At 37.6% G+C, this 26,249-nt stretch overlaps 1 protein-coding gene across 8 annotated transcripts in view; it reads right to left on the bottom strand.

Annotated features, from left to right (window-relative positions):
* SLC20A2 (solute carrier family 20 member 2) overlaps window positions 1–26,249 on the bottom strand; it is a 111,867-nt gene that overhangs the window by 20,954 nt on the left and 64,664 nt on the right. For all 8 annotated transcript variants that reach the window (XR_011972641.1, XM_072635054.1, XM_072635052.1 and 5 more), the window contains 4 exons: window positions 24,294–24,846; window positions 19,302–19,442; window positions 17,612–17,697; window positions 15,457–15,553 (listed from right to left, as the gene is read on the bottom strand). Coding sequence is in view for 7 of the 8 variants with exons in the window: in XM_072635054.1 (XP_072491155.1) it covers window positions 15,457–15,553; window positions 17,612–17,697; window positions 19,302–19,442; window positions 24,294–24,582 (613 nt within the window). In the remaining variant the exon portion in view is untranslated. The remainder of the gene's footprint in view (window positions 1–15,456; window positions 15,554–17,611; window positions 17,698–19,301; window positions 19,443–24,293; window positions 24,847–26,249) is intronic.

Below are 26,249 nucleotides of genomic sequence, written 5' to 3'. Positions count from 1 at the left end.
GGGTAAGGGGAAGTTGATCAGGTAAAGTAACAGGAATCTGAAAGTTACATTCTCAGGGAGCAAAGCTCAGCAAACTCCTTCACCACAACTCATTTTAAAATTTTGTCCTTAGCCCAATGAAGCAGGTTTCAAAAAGGAAAAAGACTAAGAACACAGATCTCTCATACTGGAGGGAAGTATCCTTTTCCCATCTTGTTTTTTGCTAGTCAAGAAGGAAAACCTAAATAATTGGGGCAGGAGCCTGGAGAATACATGTAGAGAAATTAAGAGAAAAAGAAAAAGAAACCATGAATAAACCCCGGGAAAAGCAGGGACATGTAATCAAGTGGGTGCCCAGAATAGGTAGATAGAATATTAATAGGTAGAAAGAGAAAGGACTCTATAAGGATCAGGTAATTTAGTAATTAGCACTCATACCCCAAGAACATAAGTAATTCTAAAAGCAGATCATTAAGAAAAATAAACTGTCAATTAATTCAATGGAATAAAGTTTTGTGGATACAAAATTAAGAAAAAATGTGAACGGAGAACCTAATATAAATCCAGAACAAAATTTGTTTCTCAAATTTTAAGGTTGTTTTATTTGCAATAAAATCTCTAATAAAAATACTTTGCATGGGAATGACTTTCTCATGAAGAACTCTAGTTGTTTCTAAGTGATTATATCACAGTACTCTGGCAGAGCTATATATAGGTATACTATAAATACCACAAGTCCCATAAAAGCTATAGAGGCATTACTACAATTTATGGATAAATAAAGTAGGGCACAATCTTAGTTTCTTGAGACAAACTAGCCAAGAAAATGATTGCCAGGAACAAGCTCTGAGAATTCAAGATTCCAGTTCAGATTCGGCCACTGGATCACCTTTGATCTTCAGCTTTACTTTTCTGAATAGCAAAGATATGATGAATAGTGGTTTAGCTCTAACCTCAAACATCTTTACAATCTGTATTCCAAATCATTCAAAGTTGAAGAGACTTTTCAAGTACCCTATGAATAAAGAAGCTGAACCAAACTTTTTATGGTTCTTACACTGGCAATGGTGTTACATTACACAGTCATTCCTTTACATTTTATTCACTTTTTATTTAATATAATGGGGAGGGGGGTGGCTAACAACTGCAGTACCCCCCATGGAAAGGACCGAGGAGCCTGCTTCTAACAAAGGCATGATAATGTGTATTGGAAATGTCTTGAAGAAATTTGGAGAGTATACAGAAATTGTTACTGGTTCCAGGCTGCTAAACGTTTAGTGAAGGGGAGGAGTCTCTATGACTGGGGCATGGAACCAGAAAGGGGGCCCATTCAAAAAGGCCCCAGTCAAACAAAGTCAACCTCTCTTGATATGGGCTCTGCTTTATTGCACTTAGGAGCTCTACAGGAGGAGGAGAAGCTGCGGAGGACTGATGGGTGGGGAAGGGGCTGAGGAACCTCTCTCACTCAGAGGTGGAAAGTAGTGGGGAACAAATTGCTCCTCTGTTGTTTCTGTCTATGTTGGGTACACTCTTTCTGCTTCCAGATGAGGGTGAGAGGAGATGGCTATGACCTGTGAGCTTTGTAGCATCAGGAGAGTGAGTCATCAGGAAGTCTAAGAGTGGAATCCACGCTGGGGTCTGGGCTTGGCCAGTCTACACTGGAACCTGAAAAATGAATCTGGAGACTCACCCAACAGTAGCTAAGAAGAGAACTCATTCAGCAGCCAGGCTGCATCTGGAAGTGAGCTTGGTGGGGCCAATGCTGTGCAAAAACTGAATGAAGTCTGAACTCCCTCAGGCACCAAAAGAGGTGGAAGAGAGAGTTTGCTCCCCCATATTGGGGAGGGTTTATGAATTTTGTGCTTCTATTCTTGCTATATCTTTGCAATAAATATACTTTTTAAAAACTGGTTAAATGGAATTGGTGAGATAATTACTGATAGTTAATAATGGAGGAATATACTAGGATGGGAGACCAAGCCAAAAGCATTAGATAACTTACTCTCTCAAAGGGAGGGGAGAGTCTTCTCTTATTAGAATGTTAGCACTACATCATCATATAGCCCCTTCAAATTATTCAATTATCTTTCTGAGTTTCTATTAACTCTCTTGTTTGTATTTCAGAGTTCCCATTCAGCTCTCGTGTTTTCAACAGGAAGGCTTGAAAGTCCTCTGTTTCATTAAAGATAGATTTTCTCACAGTAGGAGTGTACTTTGTGTTGCAATGCAAATTATTTTTGGTTGCAGACCTCTTTTGTAATACTGCACAACAAAATTTCCTCTATTTTTAGTAGAAGCTGTCAGGTCTTGTATGAGCCCTACTGTAGTTTCTTAGTACTTTAAAATGCTTCTTTCTGGATGTTTACAGTATTTTCAATTTAATATGGGAGCTCTGGATTTTGGCTATGACATTTCCAGGACTATATTTTGATGCTTCTATTTTCACTCCCCTCTTTCTTTTTTTGTACCATGTTTTTCAGGGAACCTGATGATTCTTAAATTATCTTTCATTTACCTGTTGTCTAGGTCAGTTGTTTCTGATAACAGACCTTACATTTTCTTCTATTTTTTCAATCTTTTGATTTTGTCATAATATTTCTCATTATTTCATGGAATGATTGATTTCTGTTTGATCTATTCTAATTTTCAGGGAGTTCATTACTTGAGTAAGATTTACCATTTTGCACTCTAAGCTATAGATCATTCTAATTCTGTGCTCCTGAACTTTTTATTTCTTGTTTCGCTTTTTCTAAGTATTCACACAGTCCTTGTGGAAAATCCATTTATTCCTTTGAGACTCTGCTTTCACTGGCTGAAGTTATATTCTTTTTCTAGGTTAGATTTTTTTTTGGTATCTCTGGATCTATAATAGTTCTTGATAGTGGTCAGTATCTTCTTCTGTTCACTCATCTCTCCAGTATGGAGAACCTTATCATCCACTGCTATCCCTTCTTTCCTATGTATTCTTGAGAATGTACTTCATGATAGTACAAACACTATCAGTTAACTGAGTTTGTCTCCCTGTTTTATGCTTCATTTGATACTGATAGAGAATTGTGGGGCAAAGTTATTTTTGATTGCAGCTAACAATGAATCTTGTATGAGCTAAATATATGGATGGGAATCACATTAATGAAGGAGAAGATGAAGATTTAAAGCTGTATTTGCTCTATGTTCAAGTGTGTGACTGAAGATTTGGGAAGATATAGAGAAATGTCTGTGAATGCCTGCCCATTCCTTTGATATTTTCATCAAGAGTATTCTCAGTTTGTATGCAGGTAATTCTTTTAAACATTTTACAGAAATGAAAAATAAGGAAGACAGGTTATTAATAACCTTTTGATTATTTTTGATAGTAATAGCCTGTGATTTTTTTTCAGGTATCTTGAGAATTGCTCTCTCAACACTCAAAATTATGTTGTCTGCAATACTGATTTCCTCTGTGCACAAGCTTCTACACAAGATTCATCATGGTGACATGGAAGAGACTTGGGGTTCTCAAAGGCTATGGTAGCTGTGTATAAGCTCTGGCAAGATACACCAAACCATAAAGGTTTCAAGCATGATTTTGAGCATAGATTATCCACATTGCAGCTAAAGTACAAAGAGGCTCATTAGGCCACCAAGTAGTGAATTCCTTGTCAATAATATTCCACGAAAGAGATACAAACTACAATATGGCTCTCAATTCTGGACAATACATGCTTTTACTTTCATGGTGGGAAGTGGGGGCACAGGATACTAATGATAACAAAGGTTTTAGGCTTTTTACAAATATTTTTGCAAATATATTTGCACTCTAAATGACAGATGTCTGTCTAACACCAAAGTAAGTGGATGAACTGTATGGATGTACTATGGTAGGAACTGAGGCACATCAGTACTGATATCACTACATAACTGACACTAGTAGACATAAAGAAGTTAGAGCTTACAACTTCTACTTCAAAAAAAATAGATTAAGTGATGTGTAATTAACTCTGTGCACAAAAGGGCAACAACAAACATCATTTCATGGGACATTTGGACATCTTACTTGTTTAGTCCTTGTGAGAGTGCAGGCAAAGGGATCAACATTAGTACAGTCATAGCTTACATACCAATGTCTGCTACAGATGACAGAATACTAGAGAGATTTTACAAAGAACCCGAATTCTTCCAAATCTAGTCAACATGTACCTTGATATATGGTGACAGCAACATGAAAGTGGGGCACAGTGAAGGATGGTGAAAAGTGTCAAGATGTAATGTGGGGTTAAGAAAAGTAAAATTCAAAATTTTATAGATTATTGAGGAGGATCCCTATTTTTGCGTATTAGGAATACTTTCTTCAGAGTTCTTCAAGGGTGCTGGATATGACAGAAAGCAAAAAAGTGAAGCTGACTGTCTCAATGAACAAGAAGCAACTGATTACTGATGAGAGAATAATTTCAGAATTCTCTGTGTGTAGTGAAATTATCAACTTGCTGGATCAAAAATGAAAATTAATACCAAAGTAGGAGAAAAGATAAAGATGAGAAGACAATATTGAGTGCAATTAAATCATGTTTGAACCCAACCTATTTTGACAAACTCTGTTTCTGGAAAATGGATGATTTAAATCGATTTCTTTAGTAAAACTTTACCCAAAAAACCTAACAGGAGGAGCTAGAAAGAGAAACCCCATTCAGAGCAGAGCCAAGATGGAGGAGTAGAAGGATGGACCTGCTCTAGCTCTACTCCCACAGCCCATAAAATACCTGTAAAAAATGACTCTAAACAAATTCTAGAGAAGCAGAAGCCACAAAATGACAGAGTCAAAGAGATTTCCAGCCCAACACAGCTGGGAAGGCCAACAGGAAAGGTCTATTGCACCAGGCTCGGAGCAGAGCGTAGCCCAGCCTTGGCCACATGGCAGGGACAGAGCTGGAGCAAGCTTTGGGGCACAGAATCACAGGTAGCAGCTGTGGTTCCCAGAATTTTTCAGCCCACAAATGCAGAACACAGCTTCAAAAGTCAGTGAGAAAGCTCTTTCACCTGAATGAGAAGGGAGCAGTGGTAGCCACTGTAGCACAGGGTCCATTTTTGGAGCCCTCAGCCTGAAGACCCTGGGGGAATTTGGGTCTCAGTCGGGAGTGCTGGTCCTGGGGTGAGGAGGAGTGCTGGCCTGGAGGAGGCTCTGGAGAGGGAATCCTACTTGCAGATCCTGGGCAGAGGAGTGCTTGTGGTTGCTCCCAGACCACAGGACAGAAGAAAAGTAAACCCCTCTCCCTTGATTGTGCTACCTTGGAGGAACTGAGAATTTACAGGTCCCTAGAATATACCCTCCATTTGACAAAAGACTCAAAAGTCAAGTAACTGGCTGGTAAAATGCCCAAAAAAGGAAAAAAAAAAATAAGACTATAGAAAGTTACTTTCTTGGTGAACAGGTATTTTCTTCCATCCTTTCAGATGAGGAAGAACAAAGCATATCATCAGAGGAAGACATCAAAATCAATGCTTCTGCATCCAAAACCTCCAAAATAAATAAGCAATAGTCTCAGGCCATGGAAGAGCCCAAAAAGGATTTTGAAAATCAAATAAGAGAGGTGGAGGAAAAACTGGGAAGAGAAATGAGAGCAACACAAGAAAATTATGAAAAGCGAGTCAACAGTTTGCTAAAAGAGACCCAAAAAGTGCAGAAGAAAATAACACCTTTAAAAATAGTGTAATCCAAATGGCACAAGAGGTCCAAAAAGCCAATGAGGAGAAGAATGCTTTAAAAACCAGAATTAGCCAGATGGAAATGGAGGTTCAAAAGCTCACTGAAGAAAATAGTTCTTTAATAATTAGAATGCATCAAGGGAAGCTAATGACTTTATGAGAAACCAAGAAATTACAAAACAAAACCCAAAGAATGAAAAAAGTTGAAGACAATGTGAAATATCTCATTGGAAAAACAACTGACCTGGAAAATAGATCCAGGAGAGACAATTTTAAAATTACTGGACTACCTAAAAGCCATGATGGAAAAAAAGAGCCTAGGCATTATCTTTCATGAAATTATCAAGGAAAACTGCCCTGAGATTCTAGAATAAGAGGGTAAAATAAATATTGAAAGAATCCACAGATCACCTCTTGAGAGAGATATGAAAAGAAAAACTCAGAGGAATATTGTAGCCAAATTCCAGAGTTCCCAGATCAAGGAGAAAATACTGCAAGCAGCCAGAAAGAAACAATTCAAGTATTATGGAAATACAATCAGGATAACACAAGATCTGGCAGCTTCTATGTTAAGGGATCAAAGGGCTTGGAATATGATATTCCAGAGGTCAAAGGAACTAGGATTAAAACCGAGAATCACATACCCAGGAAAAAATTTGGTCATTCAGTGAAATAGAGGACTTTCAAGAATTCTTGATGAAAAGACCAGAGTTGAATAGAAAATTTGACTTTCAAACACAAGAATCAAGAGAAGCATGAAAAGGTAAACAGCAAAGAGAAGTCATAAGGGACTTACTAAAGTTGAACTGTTTACATTCCTACATGGAAAGTTAATATTTGTAACTCTTGAAACTTTTCTCAGTATTTGGGTAGAGTGTGTGTGTGTGTGTGTGTGTGTGTGTGTGTGTGTGTGTGTCTGTGTCTGTGTAGACAGAGGGAGAGAAAGAGAGAGAGAGAGAGACAGGGCACAGGATGAGTTGAATTGGAAGGGATGACATCTAAAAAATAAAATTAAGGGGTGAGAGAAATACATTGGGAGGAGAAAGGGAGAAATGAAATGGGGCAAATTATTTCTCATAAAAGAGGCAAGAAAAAGCTTTTTCAATGGAGGGGAAAAGAGGGGGAGGTGAAAGGGAAAAAGTGAAGCTTACTCTCATCATATCTGGATTAAGGAGGGAATAACATGCACACTCAATTTGGTATGAAGATCTATCTTCCATTATAGGAAAGTAGGGGAGAAGGGGATAAGTGGGGTATGGGGAGATGATAGAAGGAAGGGCAAATGAGAGGAGGGGGGTAATTAGAAGTAAACACTTTTGGGGAGGGATAAGGTGAAAAGAGAGAATAGAATAAATGGGGGACAGGATAGGATGGAGGGAAATATAGGTAGTCTTTTACAACATGACTATTATGGAAGTCTTTAGCAAAACCACACATATATAGCTTATATTGAATTGTTTGCCTTTTCAGTGGAGATGGGGTGGGGAAGAAGAAAGGGAGAGAAGTTAGAATTCAAAGTTCTAGGAACAGATATTGAGAACTGTTTTTGCATGCAACTGGGAAATAAAAAATACAGGTAACGGGGTATAGAAATCTATCTTGCCCTACAAGGAAAGAGAGAAGACAGGGATAAGGGAAAGGAGGGGTGTGATAGAAGGGAAGGCAGATTGGGGCAAGGGGTAATCAGAGCTCAGTGTCGTAGGGGGAGGGAAGAGATAGAGTGAAAATTTGGAACTCAAAATCTTGTGGAAATGAATGTTGAAAACTAAAAATAAATAATTTTTTTTTAAAAAAGAAAAGCTCCATTCAAAATAACTAGAGAATGTATAAAATATGGGAAAGTCTACCTACCAAAACACACTTATAAACTATGCAAATGCAATTATAAAATACTCTTTACATAACCAAAGAAAGACAAATAGAGAAACATTAATTATTCAAGGCTGGGTTATGTCAGTGTAATATAGATAATATACCATAATGAACTCCAAATAGATACATGATCTGTATAAAAGGTCACATCATAAACAAATTAAGAGAAGCAGGTAGAGATATCTTCCCCAATTATGGAATATAGGAGAGTATCTCACCAAACACGAGACAGAGAGGGATCATAGTAGATAAAATGTACAATTTTGATTATATAAAACTGAAAAGCTTTTTGCACAAATAGAATCAATGCTTTTAAGTTAGAAGGGAAAGAGTTAACTGTGAAAAAAAACCCTTTCAGCAAGTTACTCTCTGATAAAGGTCTGATACTCAAGAGAGGGAAGTGATTTAAATATATATGAACAATTCCTCAATGGACAAATGGTTAAAGGCTACGATCAGGCACAGTTCTTAAAATAAATAATCATGTGAAAAAAGCTCCAAATTATTAAAATTTTAATTTTAAAAATTTAAAAATTTTAATTTTAAAAATTACAATAACTCTAAAATTCTATCTCTAATGTTCTTTAGATTGGCAAAGATGACAATTTCTTGAGGTTCTGTGGGAAGAAAAGGACACTAAACACGGATACTATTACCCTGTTCAGGAAGCTGTGAATTAATCTACCATTCTTTTAGGTAAAGTGGAGATATACCTCAAAGGTCACTAAACTGGGCATGTCCTTTGACCTAGCAATTCCCCTACCATTACCCAAAAAGATAAAAGAAAATGAGAAATGATTTTTAAGTACAAAAATATTTCTAGAAGCACTTTTTGTTGAAGTAAAAAACCAGAAACTAAGGGGGTGCCCATCAATTGGGGGAAGGCTGAACCAATTATGGAATATCAGCATAATGGAATATTATTGCACTATAGAAAATGATGAAAGAAATATATTCAGGGAAACCTGTAAAGGCTTGTATGAACTGATGCAGAGTACAATGCACAGAACCGGGAGAATGGTTTCTTCAACAGCATTAAAAAAAAAACCTTTCAAGGAAAAGCAGCTTTTAAATTCTGATCAGTGCAAGGACCAGCCAGGACTCCAGAGTATAAACCATGAAACATTCTACCTACCTCCTGCAAGAAAGATGACTGAGCAGAGCAGCAGAACGAGACATGTATTTTGAACATGACTTATGTGTGGATTTATTTTGTTTGATTCTACTTATTTGTTACAAGGAAGGGTTTTAAAAAATTTCAGGAGGAGAGGAGAACTGGTCATAGTGATGTCTCCCAAAAAAGAAAAACATTAAAAAAAGAGGGTCACTGGAGCATTTTTTAAAATGCACAGAAGTTCAAATGGAGACACAGACAGGCAGGATGGACTTGAAACTAACCTAAAGAACTGATATACTTTTTAAAAAAGCAAGTTATATGTAATAGAGATTCATGGCTTCATACATAAACTTCTTTTTGTTCCTTATTTAGGGAAATTTTCATGTTTCTTGGAGTTTATAGAGTTCAGAAAAACAAAAAAATAATTTTTAAAGAAAAGTTTAACCAACTTAACAGCTGCCCCAAAAGCCCAGAAACTGCCTCAGCTAACAAGACACAATCTCTTTGCCAAGCAGAAACATGGCAGCCAAAGATAATACCATTTGGAATACAAATTCATTTGCAAAACATTACAGAGGAGGATGTCAGAAGATTTCTAGCAAAATCATCCTTCAAAATGGCAAAAAAAACGTATTAAAGGGGAAATTTTTTTCAGAAGACTTGACACAAGACCAGAGGGTTGGATCATCTCAAGAGCATTTATATATGAAAGTAGAAAGAAAACCATAAATACAAAAAAACCAACAATAATTCTACCAGTGATTCCATAGTGATGTATTCTTATCATTGATGACAGTGGAATTATAACATTTGGATTCTAATACCTCAGTATACTAAGCATTACGTGAGGAAGGGGAAATGACACTTTAAGTCAGAAGCAGTGGCTCAATCTGTCCAAATACATATAGAGAAATCTTTGTTGGAGGTCATTCATGTTCTAAAGGCATTAAAGGACTGATTTTCAAGGAACCTTAAAGAGGAAATAATTGCAAGATCACAAAAGCATTCAAAAAGTAATCAAAAAGACAACTAAGAAGATAAGCCATATGCTGACTTTCTCAATTCTATAAAATCTTTATGAAAACAGTCTCTAAGGCCACCCAGGATCCAGAGTTAAAACAAGACTAGATAAAATCCATGACCATGGTCCATTCCTAGCACAAAAACATATGCAATGAACTTATTTTTAATCTTGTTTTCAGGATACTTTGATTATTTGAAAGATCTACGATGTTCTCAGAATGGGAAGTCATTCTGCTTAATCAAACTATGGCCTCTTTATACTTGTTTCATCTTGTGCACCTCCTGTACATGCTTTATCATCAAGCTTCCACAGAGGCTGTATCCAGTGTTCTGTAAGGCTGTTCATTTGCCAATTTTTTTTTTTTGAGGGACCTAGTACTCTTCTTATCATCTATCTGCTTCTTCTCATTTGTGGTACATGGCTAGCCAACTTCCTCTTCCAATTGCACGTAAACATGGTGAAGTCTTTTACTCCAACAGTGTAAGTAAGTTACTGTCATTATTTTTCTGGTGCTTAATGTTACTATACACACACACACACACACACACACACACACACACACACACACACGTGTGTATGCATAGCAATTTCTTTAAATCACAAATCATCTTCTTTTTCTGAAACCAAGAGGAAAACTCAAAGGTATTAATGCTAAGGACCAACATATCTATAAATTTTAATAGAATTAAAGCAAGAGTGTCAAGGTGGTAAAAAATAGCAGAAAATATTATGAAGCATGAACTATAGTGAATTAAAGAAAAACTGCTGCCAAAATAGTCACCTCTAAGCCTTTTGTAACACCTTGCTCATTTAAAAAACACTTCCACTGAAAGTTCAAAAAAGGTGTGGTCAGAGGAGCTTTAATGCTTTTCAGTTCTCCTAGCAAAAAAGTTTGGAAATGAGTGTTATCAGATGCAATTCAATCCAACCAGGATTGATTGAGGCATGGAGGCTAGACATTGAATAATGCAAGTGTATTGGGAGTAGCAAATAGGCCAATGTGAGCAGAACTAGTCAGGAATGTGAGATCAGTAGTTTAGAAAGGTAGACAGAAGCTTAGTTGTGACCAAAAAATAAGAGGGTCCAGATAGGCTGTGTGAGTGGGGACAGAATGGGGAGGATGATCCATGAAAGGAGCTGAGAAGAAACGGTCATACAGGTAGAAAAAGAACAGGAAAAGTTCAGGGTCATGAAAACTCATGGAGAAGAGGGTATTCCCTAGGAGGAGAGAGTAGCAAACCATGTCAAAAGCAGCAGAAACATCAAGAAGTCTCATGACTAAGAAAAGGCCATTGGAGCTGGCAATTTGAAGACTGTTGTTAACTCTGGGGAGAAGTGGTTCCAGTAGAAGAATGGGATCTGTAATCAGAATTCAAGTGAATGGAAGGTGAAAAAGGGATGGCATTAAATGTAGATACCTTTTTCTAGAAGTCTGGAGTAAGAAATTGATAGCTTGAGAGGATGGGAAATTCAAGTGAAGGATTTTTTTTTTAAATGATGGGGGAGATGTACCAATAAAGTCCAGCAGCAAGACACAGAAAGAGAAATTACACTTAAAATAACTGTAGACAATATATAATATTTGGGAGTCTATCTGTCAAGGAAAAGCCAGGAACTATAAGAATACAATTATAAAACACTTTTCACACAAATAAAGTCAGATCTAAACAACTGAAAAATATTAATTGCTCAAGGGGAGGCTGAGCCAATATAATCAAAATGATAATTATACCTAAACTAATTTACTTATTCAATGCCATACCAACCAAACTACCAAATATTTTATAGAGCTAGAAAAAATAATAACAAAATTTATCTGGAAGAACAAAATGTCAAGAATATCAAGGGAATCAATGAAAAAAATGTGAAGGAAAGTGGTCTAGCTATAGCAGATCTCAAAGTATATTATAAAAGGATATTCATCAAAACAGTTTGGTGCTGGTTAAGAAATAGAGTGGTGTATCAGTGGAATAAGTGACTACAACAATCTAATATATGATAAACCCAAAGATCCAAGCTTTTGGGACAAAAACACATTATTTGACAACTGCTTGGAAAAGTGGAAAACAGTATGGCTGAAACTAGGTATAGACCAACATCTCACACCATATACCAAGATAAGGTCAAAATGGGCATGATTGACACATAAAAGGTGATGCTATAAGCATATTAGGAGAGCATGGAGTAGTCTACCTGCCAGATCTATGGATAAGGGAAGAATTTGGGATCAAACAACATTGAGAGAGCATTACAAAATGTAAAATAGATCATTTTGATTGCATAAAATTAAAAAGGCTTTGCATAAATAAAAGCAATGCAACCAAAATTAGAAGGAAAACAAGAAAAAATTTTTATAAGTATCTTTGATAAAGACCTCATTTCTCAAATATATAGAGAATTGAGTCAAATTTATAAGAATATAAGTCATTCCCCTGTTGATAAAAGGTCAAAGGATATGAACAGGCAGTTTTTAAAAGAAATCAAATCTGTCTAGGCATATAAAAAATGCTCTAAATCACTACTGATTAGAGAAATACAAATTAAAACAACTTTGAGGTACCACCTCATACATATTAGACTGTCTAATATGACAAAAAAAAGAAAAATGATAAATGCTGGAGGGGATATGGAAAAGCAGAGACACTAATGTACTGTTGGTGGGATTGTAAACTGGTCCAACCATTGTGGAGAACAATTTGGAACTATCCCAAAGGGCTATACAAACTCTGCGTAACCTTGGATCCAGTAGCACTGCTGCTAGGTCTGTATCCCAAAGTGATCCAATAAAAAAGAGAAAAGGATCTAGTTGCACAAAAATATAGCAGTTCTTTTTGTGGTGAATAAGAATTGGAAATCAAGGAGACGGCTTTCAATTGGAGAATGGCTGAACAAGTTGTGGTACATGACTGTGATGGATTGTGCTATAGGAAATGATAAGCAGGATGATTTCAGAAAAGCCTGGACTTAACATGAATTGATACAGTGAAATGAGCAGAACCAGCAGAATGCTGTACAAAGTAACAGCAATATTGTTTGACGAAGAATTGTAAAGGACTTAGTTATTCTCAACAATAAAGTGATCCAAGGCAATCTCAAAGCACTCATGATGAAACATGCTATCCACTTCCAGAGGAAGAGCTGATATTGTCTGAACACAGACTGAAGCACAGCATTTCTCTCTTTTTCTCTCCCTTTCTTTCTTTTTGTACAAAATGAGTAATATGGAAATGCTTTACATTGATTGCAAATGTATAAGTTATATTGGAGTGCTTACTGTCTTAGGAAAGGGAGGCATGGAATTCAGAACTCAAAATTTTAAAAACCCCACAAATATTAAAAATTGTTTTAAGTTATAATTAAGGGAAAAATAAAATGTTATTTTAAAAAAAGGATAGGGGAGATGTGATCAAATAAGGAAGGAACCAGTTCTTAAAGATGGGAGATGACTGACTGAAGGGTATAGAAAAAGAGTTTAAAAAGAGGGTTTTGAAAATTATTAAAAGATACTACAAACAAATATTAGAAGCTGAAAGGAAAAAACAGGGTAACTATAAAGATCTGATATGGAGTTGGAGTTATAAACAGTTCAAGTCAAAATATATGATCTTTTCCATTCTTTTGGAACTATCTTGAAAAACAATCCGAGTAGCTCAAAATTAGGTTGTTTCTAGCACCCATGATTTTTATATATATTTGGTTTAGGTCCAGCTATCCTTTCCAATTTCACTTTCTTAAATGCTGCTATTACTCTTTCACATAGTCTATCAGGTACATAGGCGGCAGAATCCATATGTGGCAGTTCCAGTGTTGCTGCTGGTGAAAAAGATCGCTGACCTTTTAAATTTCATTCCTACTTATTATTGTCTTTCCAGATTCACCTGCAAATAGCTGCAGGAGGATCTGGCTTTGCTAACTTTCTTAAGTTCTGTTTAATTTTAAACCTTTATTACTGTTTTTCAAGGTAATATATGTTTACGATCTTCCATCCTCCTCTGTAATAACGTGCAATTATGCTTATACTCTACAAACGTATTACCTTGAGCTGCTAAATATCTCTATTTAGCAAGGAGATCAGGTTTTTGCTGCATGAGGCAGTTTCTGGGCTCTTTTGGTCTCGTTTTGGCAACTATTTTTCCTTGCTGTCTCTCACATACAGTGATACTATTTAACAATAACTTCCCATTTTTTGGAGTCCACAACTTAACAAATAGGTTGGGCTGGAGCTACCATACCCATGATCAACGAAGCCTATCTTTTTGTTTTCTTCTCACTCAACAATAATTTTGACCTTGGTTGTATCAGCAGATGCTGTGATGGATGATTCAGATGCCAAAGGTCTGTTGACCACTCGGAAGCCTTATGCTTATACATTGTGCTGAATAAATTATGGTACATGAATATGACAAGATAGTATTTGCTGCAAGATGTGGGGAGGAGGAGTCAGTAAACAATTATTCAGCCTCTCTATGCTCCAGACTATGCTAAGTGCTGGGGATACAAAGAAGGGCAAAAGACAGTCCCTGTTCTTAAGGAGCTCACGATCTAATGGAGCAATCAACATTTGCACATGAGCCATATATGGGATCAACCAGAGCTAATCAACAGAGGGAAGGCAAAAGAATTAAGGCTGCCTGTAGAAGGAGGAATTTTAGTGGGGACTTGAAGGAATGAGAGATCAAGATAGGTGTGCTGCCTTTCTATTTCTTTGTTTCTTTTGCATTTCATCCTCCTACTAAAATTTTTTGTTCTGTCCTTTCCTGTCCAAAGAACATTCTCCTTTGTAAAGAAAACAGAGGAAAAAATTTCAGGCCCCAGAGAGTGACTGCCACATGATATTTTGTTTTCTTTTGGCTAAGTCATAGAGTTTCTGCAGTCTCTATGATGCTTAAATGCCACTCTGCTGTCTTATAACAGTTTCCATGTGCCACAAGGAGCGAATCCCCACACCAACAAAATCACTGATCCTTGAAGGAAACTGCATCTACTACAGTGTATTAAGTAGCACAATTTACTACAGTATTGATATAATGAGAGTGTCCTGAAACTTTTGTGATCTCTGGTTGAGTTGAAGATGCATATCATATATAAGATAGGAGGAGAATCCTACAGAAACTGAATGTAAAAGAATACCATTAACTTAGTATGTGAACTATTAATCAACCTTCATATATATCATTAGGGAGTACTATATTCATGAATTTTTTATCCACAAATAGAAAAAGGGAAAAAATGATGAAATGACACTTATATACATCCAAGAACAAAAACCATTACAGAAGGGTTGAGTTAGTAATTTACAGTCCTTACTGGTAGCTCTGAACAATATTTTTTTTGCCTTTGTAACTGTAGCATCATAAAACCTTACAGGTGCAAAAGCAGGTAAATGCATTACTACTCAGTTTCAAGGTAACAACATAAAATGTTTTTACTGTCCAAATGCTAGAAGGTTAGAGCTTGATGGGGACCCCTCAAGACCACCCAGTCTACCCCACCCCTTATTTTATATGTGAAGAAGCCAGCCTACAGAGATGTGAAGCAGTTTGCCAAGGGATACACAGCTAGGATTCAGACATACATTTTCTGATTCCAAGTTATAAGATAACAGATTTGAAAATGGAAGGACCGCCTGAGGTCATCTAGCCCCACGCTCTTTATATTTATTATATACCAAATCACTCTCTAAAGTTATCACTGACAGACAAAGAATAAAAAAAATCAGAGTTGTTTATAAAAAATACTATAATTCTTTCCCACTGGACTTGAATGTCCAAGTAATTCTTACCTGGTGCCCCTGTGTACATGATGGAAAATACATTAATTGCAATGGTAGCAGCATAGAACAGTGGAAGTGCACGTAGACCATTGGGGACTGGGTCCTCCTGTGTAATAATGAGACACGTGGGAATGTCAAAATTCATCAGCTTCTATAAACAACAGAGTCAAACTGAAACAAAAGAAAAGGCTGTAAGACATTCTCCCCAATTCCCGTTGTGATGGAAAGGGCTGGCCACTTCCCCACTCTGGGGGTAGAGGAGGGAATGATGCACACTGACACCATGGTACAGCACAGAGCAGTTTTTCCTAAACAAATGGCCATTCAAAGACCCAGATATTTTGTGCCAGCAGATGGGTCAAAGCAGTGGCTCTTGCATCAGAATTATAAGCAGGAAAGAACTGATAAGTGCAGATGCATCTGGGTCAGAAAGGAGAGTTTCTAGTCAACAGCACATACTACTTTGGCTAATTACATTTAACTGTGTTTAATGACTACTTCTGAAAAACAAATTTAAAGCTGTGATTATCTAAAAAAGGCAAAGAATACTTCTCCAAAACATGTACAGGGACAATTTTGTTTCTGTTGATGACTCTGATGATTCTTGAGATATAAGTTCCATTTAACTCCTCTGAGTAGTTAAATGGATTAGGCAGGTGGTAGCAGTAGATAGAGTGACAGGCCTGAAGGCAGGAAGACCTGAGTTCAAATCTGATCTCAGACACTTACTAGCTGTGTGACCCTGGCCAAGTCACTTAACTCTGATTGCCTCAGTTTCCTCATCTGTTAAATGAGCTGGAGAAGGAAATGGCAAACCACTCCAATCTCTTTGCCAAGAAAACTCCAAATGGGGTCATGAAGAGTCAAACACAACTGAACAAGAATTTAACCCCAGAAGACTATAAGCTCCATGGAGGCAGGGACAATTTTTCATTTTATATTTGTAGTCTCAGCACGTAGCACAATAACTTGAACGCAGAAAGTGATTAATGAATTCTTCTTGGCTTGGCTTAGATTAAGAGTTAAATTCCTCATAAAACATTCCTACTCATTTCTCAGTATGAAAACTCACCCAGTCATTTGTTCTATAAAATGACAATTTCAATACTAATTACTGAAATGCAGTTTATTCAACAAAAAACTCACTCAACTATGTTGCTTCCTAATAAAATTCTTAGAATAAGAGTGAGAAACCAAACCTCAGTTCCATGTCTATCCACTTACCTCCAATGCTTCTAAAACGTTGAACAACCATACGTTAAGTGGCTGATACTGCATTAACATCACCCATAAAATAGAAATTCTATAATGGATTGCTAGACAAGCCACTAAGGAAAACAATGCCATTCTCCAGGAAGAACCTCTCCAGAGCATGCTTCAGTCTGGTTTTAAAGGCATCATGAAGATCCTTTCCCAGAAAAATTAAAGGGTATACCATAGTCTGAGAATACTTTTATTTAAATTTCAAGATGTTCTTTTCAATAGATAACTCCCTTCATCTCAGGAGCAGACACTGATCTGGAAAGGACCTGGAAGGCCATTTAATTCCACCCTTTCATTTTATAAATGGAGGCAGTGATTTGCTCTGGTCACACAGAGACAGAATTTGAATCCAGGAAAACTACCTTTAAATCTGGCACTCTTTCTCCTACATCACACTGTTCTCTCCCTTTGCCCCATCGTTATTTTTCTCCTCAAATCATCAGTTTGCCAAGGCTGATCAATCATAAGCATGTGGAAGTAACCCGGATTTAGAGGAAACTCCAGGAGCATTTCAGTGCAAAGCTGCACAATTTCCAGATCCTGGCAAAGTCTCATACATTACAAATGTTAATTTCAGGAAAGAACTTTTTTCCTCTTGGAAAGTCTTTGTACTATATCAAGGATATTGATTAATACCTAAATTACAAGACAAAGAAAGCATTCCTGTTGACTTCAGGGAGAAGTAGTGTGTGGGAAATGGGAGGCAAGAGGTGGGGAGAGACATCCCATCCCTAAACAATGAAGTTCCTTTCTTGCTCCTTAAAACAAAGTAGGGTTCTCCCTCCCAGAGGGCTATGTCACAGAACGTGAAAATCATTCGACTTCCATTCCCTCCCAACGTTACTTGCACTGAAAGACTGTCAGAGTAGTCAGACTATAATGAGATATCAGCCCTGCTTACCTTTTTTAGGATGGAAATTCTGATCAGCACAAACAGCACGCCAGACATGAAACCAGACAACAGTGGAGATATAAACCAAGAAGCAACTGAATAATTAAAAAAAAAACAAACACAACATCTAATAAATGTTAATATTCTACAAAGTTATGGATGAGTTTGTATAATATAATGATAACTGTGACATCACACATAAAGATTCCTTCAAGTATTTAAAATTTCATCAAAACATATTTTAAAGGATGTATTTTAATTAGCAAAAGACAAAGACATTTATAACTTCTCCCTAATGAATGACAAAAAATATTTCTTTGTCCTTCTTAATTTCTTTTTTGAAAACCAAATAATTTTTCCTACATACATTATTTTGTTTTTCAAATAGTTAAAAAATTATCAGGCCCACAAAAACTTTGATCCTAAAAATTTACAAAGGTCATGCCAATAATAAGGGCCAACTTAAGCTATATCTTGTATGTAAAGCCTCAGCATCAGTTTCTCACATATATACAGTTAACATTTATACAAACACACATGAAGTTCCACAAGAATAGACACATTATGGGTACACAGCCATGTCATTTCTTCCTGTCTAAGGAAGCTGATTTTACAGTGCTCAGTGGGCTCCCTTTCTCCTCCCCTTCTATCACAGGGACAGAGTACAGCTATACCAGAGTAACGTTATACCAATTCCTAGGATGAACAACCCTCAAACTGGTCTCTGTGGACTGACTGCTCCCAGATGGTTCTTTAGCCTTTTGACATTCATGAGGCTATACTAATGTTTTCACTACCATATCTTCAAGGAAATGCCAGGGGCACCCCTGGAGGTCTGGGTCACTGCTTGTGACATCACACATTGTTTGTTCAAGACATTCTCAGGTTATAATGGTCTTGATCAACTAAAGGAGAGACTAAGAGAAAGACGAAAGGGAAGGATGAGATCGGAATCATGCTGTGTCTCAGCAGAATCCCTGGGAGTGATCTGGGGCTGGTGTGCGCTTTACTGGGGCTGGGGAAGAGAGGTAGAGTATTTATGGGATTGGGTTTATTTGCCATCTAGCTGGTAGTGGAATGCCAGGATTCCTGGCACCTCCGTCCACATCCCTACTGCTTTGTTCCTCCTCAACACCATGGCATTAGATAAGATGCATGGTGACCATGAAGGTGCCAATACAGGGAGAGAGGCAGTATGTCTCCCTTGGCGGAATCCAGGTCAGAGGATATCAAAATGAACAGATGATCTTAGGATTTCAATGAGTTCGATATCATTTAGCTCAGTGTGAGGTTTTCCCATTGCTACAAACTCCATTTCCTATTAAGTTATTGCAGCTTTCCTCACAAATGAGTTACTAGCTGATATCGGTCATTTTGGTCACTCTATTCCTGTTTCTCCTGGGAACAACAGATAGACATTGATTTTTCAAGGCTGAATGATTAATGGATATTTAAAAGAAATGACTATTTAAAATAAAAACTTTCAACATATAACATTTCACAATCACCATTATAGTTATGTTTCAAACACAAAACAGCAATTTAAGAAAATAATATCACACATATATGACTCCTAAATAATCAAAATATGACCAAAAATGTTCAGAGTTTAGAGAAAGGGGGAGACATCCTTCTGTCCTTTCTCATCTACAAAGATTTTCTCAACTTATCCCTATATATGAAAGGAAATGACAATTACCAATCTTGACAAGCTCCATCCACTGTACACCTTTTGTACCAATTGCAACAAGTGAGAATCCTATGGTAGAACCCACAATGCAATGGGTTCCTGAGATTGGAAGTCTCAAGAATGATGCTATCAGCTGCCAAATAGCAGAACCTAGAAGTTGAAAGATAAAAAGAAAAAAAATCAGCTGAAAAGCAGCTTGTGAAAGCCTTCACAATAACTCCTCGGATTAGTCTTTCTATGGAACCATTTTTTCATACAGTGTTAACATCTAGATTTTTTAAAAACAATTCTAATGTGTTTAGTCAGAAGATGTGTAGAATCCTCAGCTTTTGATGCGATCCACTCCTAACTTCTCCAAATTTAATTGGTGGTGATGATGATAAACATGTTCTATTATGTAGTTTGGTCAAAACCAAGTAAGGGATTAAAGACTAAAAAAAAAACAAACCTCAATAAAGATAATATCTATAAGATTTTACAGATTCTTTAATCATTTCTTATCTACAGATTAGTGGGCTCAAGACAGACCTGGCTCATAGACCAATTAGCTGTGTCACCGTGGACAAATCACCTGGCTTCTTAGAGTCTCAGTTTCCCCCATCTCTAAAATAAGGGGAGCTAGATGATATCTACGGTCCTTTCCATTCTCACATTCTTATGTTGTTATGCCAGTTCAGACCATAAATAAACATACCAACATTACTTTTTGGCCTTTAATCACCAAGAGGGGTTTGTTGGGGTGCTACTGACGTTTTAGCACTATCTGGTTCGTATTCACTTTACTTTTGGGTACAGCCTCTCATCGTGGCTCTCCCTTATTCTTTTTATTGCCTGGGAATTAAAATAATATCTGAGTTTAGCAAACTGTCATTTTGCCTTTATGTCACTGTCTTTTCTAGGCTTGATATTTTTTTAGGCTCTAGTTCTCTTCAGAATACATTTTCATAAGCAGATCAAATTTTGCAATGAGTATTAAAAGCCTCAGCTGGGAGAGATCGCTTTCAGAAACAGTTGTTGAAATGCTCATACTAAGCTGTAAGGGAACAAAGGTTTTGGCTGATAAGCAGAGTAGGTTATTAATCCCAAATGTTAATTCTGGAGGAAAGTTTAGTTGCTTGGCAGCAGCAGCTACTTTTAGGCAGACTCCTGGCATTTTATTCAAACAAAATCTTACGAGTCATAGGAAAACAAACGTCTGTATGGTTCGGGCAATTCTAATCACCTGTCTGTGAAGCAACAGAGACAGCTGCTTCAATCAATGAGTGTTGAGCATGCTGACCTTTGAGTCAATGAAAGCTAGGGAATGACATGTGCATGCACCAAAAACGTGTGAAGGAGGGCGAAGGCCAGTGGCCACTAGTGTGTTTGCCAGCTACTGGACTGGATTGGAAATGAGCTCCATGACAGCACCCAGGCTTGCACACTGTGGGTGTGAGACTTCCAAATCTGGCAGTGGTTCACTAGGAAAAATTTAAGATTTCAGAGAGCACTCCATGATGTGAACTCATAGCAAAAAAGAATTTTTCAATTTACATTTAAAATTTTTTTAATATTCTAATGAGGTAACAGAACATTAAAAACTCACCCAACTGAATTCAGACCTTGCAGTTTTCCTTCATGAAAGTTGCTACTGCTTTCTCTGGCTGACCATATAATAATGTCCTGGAGCAGGAAAGCTTATGGGGAAAGGCAGGGGATACAGGGACTGACTGGAGGAGAAAGGAAGGGAGGGAAAATGGAAGGGAATGATGGGGCATCTGAAAGGACAGGAAGAGCAGAGAGGAAACTTAAGAGAAAACAAATGAAAGACCCTGGATTAACATTGGGATTTGATCAAGGACAATAGGGAAGAATTTTGGGGGTGAGGGAGGAGAAAGAGAAGGATTAGGTTTGGGACTGAAGATAAGAATTGTGGGAAATGAAATTTGCCACATGAAAACTGAATGCCAAATGAAATTGTATTGTAACGCAGGACGGAGAGGTCTTACACAAATGAAAGGATGAAATTACAGTTAGGATTGGGGGCATAACACAAAAGAATACAAGGGTGAGGGAAAAGGCAGTGATCCTGGAACAAAAAGGTTTTTGGGAAGAAGAAAAGGAATGGTAGAGGCAGGGTCCAGGGTGAACATGGAAGAAGTGAGAGGTATTTTCAGAGTTGAAGGGCATGGGAGTGGTCACTGGAAGGGCTGCTGGGAGGAGGAAAGTGGTGGGGGCAGTGCAGGGCAGTGGTTTCTTCATGCAGCTGCAGGGGCTGCCATGAGAAGATGCTCAGCATCCCCCAAAGGCTGGGGTTCCGAGGAGGCTTCCGCAAACACTGGTAGTCTCAAATGAGGCAGCTAGCGTAAGGAGTCAAAGCAAAGGAGCGGAGGCGATGAGCAAGCCAGGTGGGGGCTGTGCTGGAGTGAAAGGAAAACAAAACAAGACCCCCAAACCCACTTCAGGAAATTCAGTTGTTACTCACAACTCATCCTGCCCAAGTGGATCAACCTGACTCCAGCACAGCATCCTGAGGATGCATGGAGACACAGAGCTTGCAGGGACAGTTTCTAAAGTAAAAGAGCCAAGAAGGGGAAAAAAAGAGGGAACCAAGGGGGAGAAGGGAAAAAGAAGACATGGATGTTGAATTTCGAAGATGAGGACCAGGAGAGGCCAGGCTCCCGGACAGGTGAGCTTTGGTTTTGGCAGGGGCAGGAATAACCACAAAACCAAAAACACCTTACATTTATAGGGTTCCCAGGTCCAAAGGATTCCAATTATTTTAATGGATAAAGACCTCCTTAAATCTTATCCCTTCACTGTAAAGTGGGAAGAGAGCCTTGGTGTTTGTCTAAGTGTAAACTAAGAAGAAGGAAGGCAAAGCAAACAAGGTCAACAGGTCCCATCAAGGAAGAAAAAAGGGCAAGTCCGGAGTTAGGTGACCAGCCCCAGCAGTGACTGGGGTGACAGGCATTCAGGAGCCTCTCACTGTCCTGGGACGAAGCCAGTGACTGGGAGCAGACACTCTCCACAAGTCCTAGCATATGGTCAGATAACAGCAATACAAACATTTAAGCCACGCTCCTTTCTGTACTGCCCACCACGGTGCTTTCTGGAAAGCCTTTCTGCTACAATATCACCTACCTTTCCTGCCAACTAAAAGGAATGAGGGGGTGGAGGGAGAGAGGGACGGGAAGAGACTCTGTTCAGTGGATACTGTGCATTTTTTCTCTCCTTCTTACCCAAACACCCCTTTCTTCCATCTCACCCAAATCAATCTGATGGGAAATTTTAATTATAGCTAGATTTGAGTAAGTATGAACATGTTATCATTGTTATTAAGACAAAAGTGAATTCTCCAAATTTCTCTCATTTCCCTAAAAGAAACTTTAATAATGTTCAACAAATTGTGATCAGCGATTTCAGTGAGGAGGAGGTCAAAATTCCGTTAAGTGTCAGAATTAAGATACCTTATGCTTTTGATGAAAAAAGGGCACTTTCTAGAGTAAAGACTAGGCTTGGCAGCCTGCATTGTTCATTAGATACCTCATGCAAGTCCTTTCAAAACATCCTTGCTGACGTAAGTTACCCTGAATCAGGCATGACAATCCTTATACTCTCTGTATTTAAGCAAAGTTAGTGGTAAAAGAAACAGCTCTCACCACAGCCCACCATAGTGCATTAGTGGCTCTCCTACCACTCCAGAAGTGCTACTGCACCCTCTCCACTAAAGGGGTCAAGTCAGAGCTGCTAGGATTTCTTTCTGGTCCTTTCCTCCCACCTCCCCTGCCTGCATGGATCATCTGTTGGTTGCTACCTCTGCCTGGGAAAGGAGAAAGAAGGACGGAACTTTATTTGAGGGTATAGCAAATTACTGAATCAAGGGCTTTTAAGGGGCTCTTAAACTTGGATGGGGGAAAATACCTCTTTATTTCAATCTTAACTGGTTTAGCTGTTAAATGGGTAACTATTTCACTATCACTGGTTTCCTTTGTAAGCCTATGTACTTTATTTCATACATTTAAAAACATTATTCTAAAAAGGGCTTGACCAGACCGCCAAAGGATCGGATCCATGACACAGACAAAGATTAAGAAGCCCTGGACTCAATGATCTCCAAAGTCCTTTCTGCTTCTAACAGTCTATGAATCCGAGGAGCATAGCAATATCTTCAAATCCAGATCCAGGGCTGTGGATACATTTTGGGGGTTGGAAAAATGTACTCTACTACTAACATTTCAGGTTATTAGCATACCATTTCGCTCTGAACACATTTCCCTTTATTTGAGACAAGTCTAAACCTACCAAGAAAAGCTTATTACTCTAAACAGGTAACAAAAACACCTCCTAGCCAGAAACCAAACCATAGAGACTTCCTCCGGGTAGAGAGCTGACAGTCAAAACAAGAGCCAACAAGGGATTAAGATGACTATGGAAAGCCAGAATTTAGTTAAAACATATGCAATTAATTAAGACATTATCTTACTGCTCCAGAATTAATTGGAATGTAAAAATTAAATTGTTCAAAACTGTTACTGATTTTTATAGTTAATTGATTATTGAAAAAAATTTAAATCTGTTAATGTATGCTAAGGGAACTTCATAAGCAAGTCTTTAAAATGGATGATCACAGGTGAATTTTACTTCTTAGTGATCTAACGCATTATAATTATAAATAATCCATAATGTCATTCTATTACTGTAGGCTTTTCTTGATTATGAAAAAAAAATGAAAACTTATTTTCAGTGGTGTTCTTAACCTTGTTGACAACTTGATGAAATGAATTTGTTTTAAATAAAAAGGGTTACCCCCCCCCAAAAAAAACAAAAAAAAAAACCCCACCAAAACTCCACTAGAAAGAATAAACCTAGGAAGAAAAATAATCAGGTTTTAAGGACCAAGACCCATTTTTTTAAAAAACTAAAGCAAAGTCACTTTCATAGATACATAACAAAAGAGATCTATAAGGAACTAGGCCAGTGGAGAATTTTTCCATCAGTTATAAGAATGCATCCACTTACCAACCATGGCGCTAACTTCTCCAGCCATCAGTGTTTCCACTGTCTCATTGTATAGGTTCACGTCAATGATACCTTTTCGAATAGTCTCTCCCACTTTTGCTCCTAACAATACTGAGCCCGTCGTTTCAAATATTGATGCCAAAATGCAAGCCTGCTTCAAGGTCACCACGCCAGAGCCCACAGCTGTGCCAAAGGAATTGGCCACATCATTTGCACCAACGGAAAATGCCAAGATAAAGGCTATGATAAAGCCCAAAATGACCATCCACAAGTAATCATCCATAGCCATTTTTGCAAGTGGATTGTAAGAGTTTTTCTTTTGTAGAAATACTTAAATAAACCAAGTTTGAGGTTTTGTAAAAACCTTGTAAGGTAGAGTTCTTGTAAACAGAGATTTTGCTCTGGAAAGTGCTGGATAGTTTTAGAGCCTGAGCAAACTGCTAACTGCTGGTTCTCAAACTATTGTCTGTACAGTTTGTTTGGTTGTGTTCAGTCAGCAGTAAAACACATTCCATATTTTTCTCTGAGACTAGAAACGCTGTGATATCCCCTCCTGTAACAGAAAGAGAAGCAAAGAAATCAATTAACCTAAGCAACCTGTAACAATCCGTTCTTTCAGAAATAAATGTTTTAAGCCTACTAATGGGATCTAACTTGGCATGTGACACTTTGAACCATAGTGCAATTCAAGTAAGATTATGATTAGGTCAATGCAAAAAGAAACATTAGCTTCCAAAGGGATCATCGATGTCTAGATCAGACATTATTGCCATATTTTGGAATGGCAAGTTTTAATGTGTTGAGGTTTTAATTTTACAATTATAAAAAAATAAGTTTAATATCATTGTTCTGAGAAATGAATAACTATCTCCAAAAGGCAAAAAGACAGATAAATTAGGACTTCAACCTAAGTATAATCTTCTAGAATGAGAATTTCCAACTGTTGCTCCAGTGCAGTGGATGGCAATTTACAGTGGGGAAGGTCAAACATGGATCTCTACCTACAAGCAATAAAACTTTATTTTAAAATGTAAAAACCATTCTTAGCTTATGGGTCTTATAAAAACAGATAGCAAGCCTGCCAATGCCTGTTCAAGAGCATCACTAGTCACCACAGATTAACACACACACAACACACACACACAAATACATACATATATACGTATATGAGATGTGACTTGTGTCCCCACTGCTATTCAATGGGAAGATGAGGAAAGGAGTATATCTTAAAATTAAATAAATGACAACACAATCACAAACACTTCAAACAAGAATTTATTTATGTACTCATCTATTAATCTGTTCATTCATTTATTTGTTACTGGATGAACAAGGACCAGATTTATTCTTTGAACAGTATGTTTTAGTGGATTGTGAAGAAGAATATTTTGATAAATGGTCAAAAGATATTAACAGATAGTTTTCAGAAGAAATCAAAGCTGTCTTTTGCCATATGAAAAATGTTCTAAATCACTACTGAATAGGGAATCTCACACATGTCAGATTGGTTAACATGACAGAAAAGAAAAACAAGTGTTGGAAGGGATATATAAAAATTGGGACACTAATGGACTGTTAGTGGAATTGTGAACTGACCCAATCATTCTGGAGAATAATTTGGAACTATGCATAAAGGGCTATAAAATTGTGCATAACCTTTGACCCAGCAATACCACTAGTACATCTATATCCAAAAGAGATCAAAGAAAAAGGAAAAGGTCCTATGTGTACAAAAATATTTAAAGCAGCCTTTTCTGTGGTGGCAAAGAATTGGAAATTGAGGGGATGCCCATGAATTGAGGAATGGTTGAACGAGTTGTGGTATATGATTATGATGTAGCACTGATGTTCTATAAGAACTGGGGGGCAGGATACTTTCAGAAAAACTTGGGAAAACTTACATGAACTGATGCCAAATGAAGTGAGCAGGGAAATATTATACACAGTAACAGCAAT

The sequence above is a fragment of the Notamacropus eugenii genome, chromosome 1 (genome assembly GCF_028372415.1).
Source record: "Notamacropus eugenii isolate mMacEug1 chromosome 1, mMacEug1.pri_v2, whole genome shotgun sequence".
In the NCBI taxonomy this organism is placed as follows: domain Eukaryota; kingdom Metazoa; phylum Chordata; class Mammalia; order Diprotodontia; family Macropodidae; genus Notamacropus; species Notamacropus eugenii.
The sequence above is the reverse complement of the archived record's forward strand: the minus strand, read 5'-3'. Positions and strand labels throughout refer to the sequence as shown.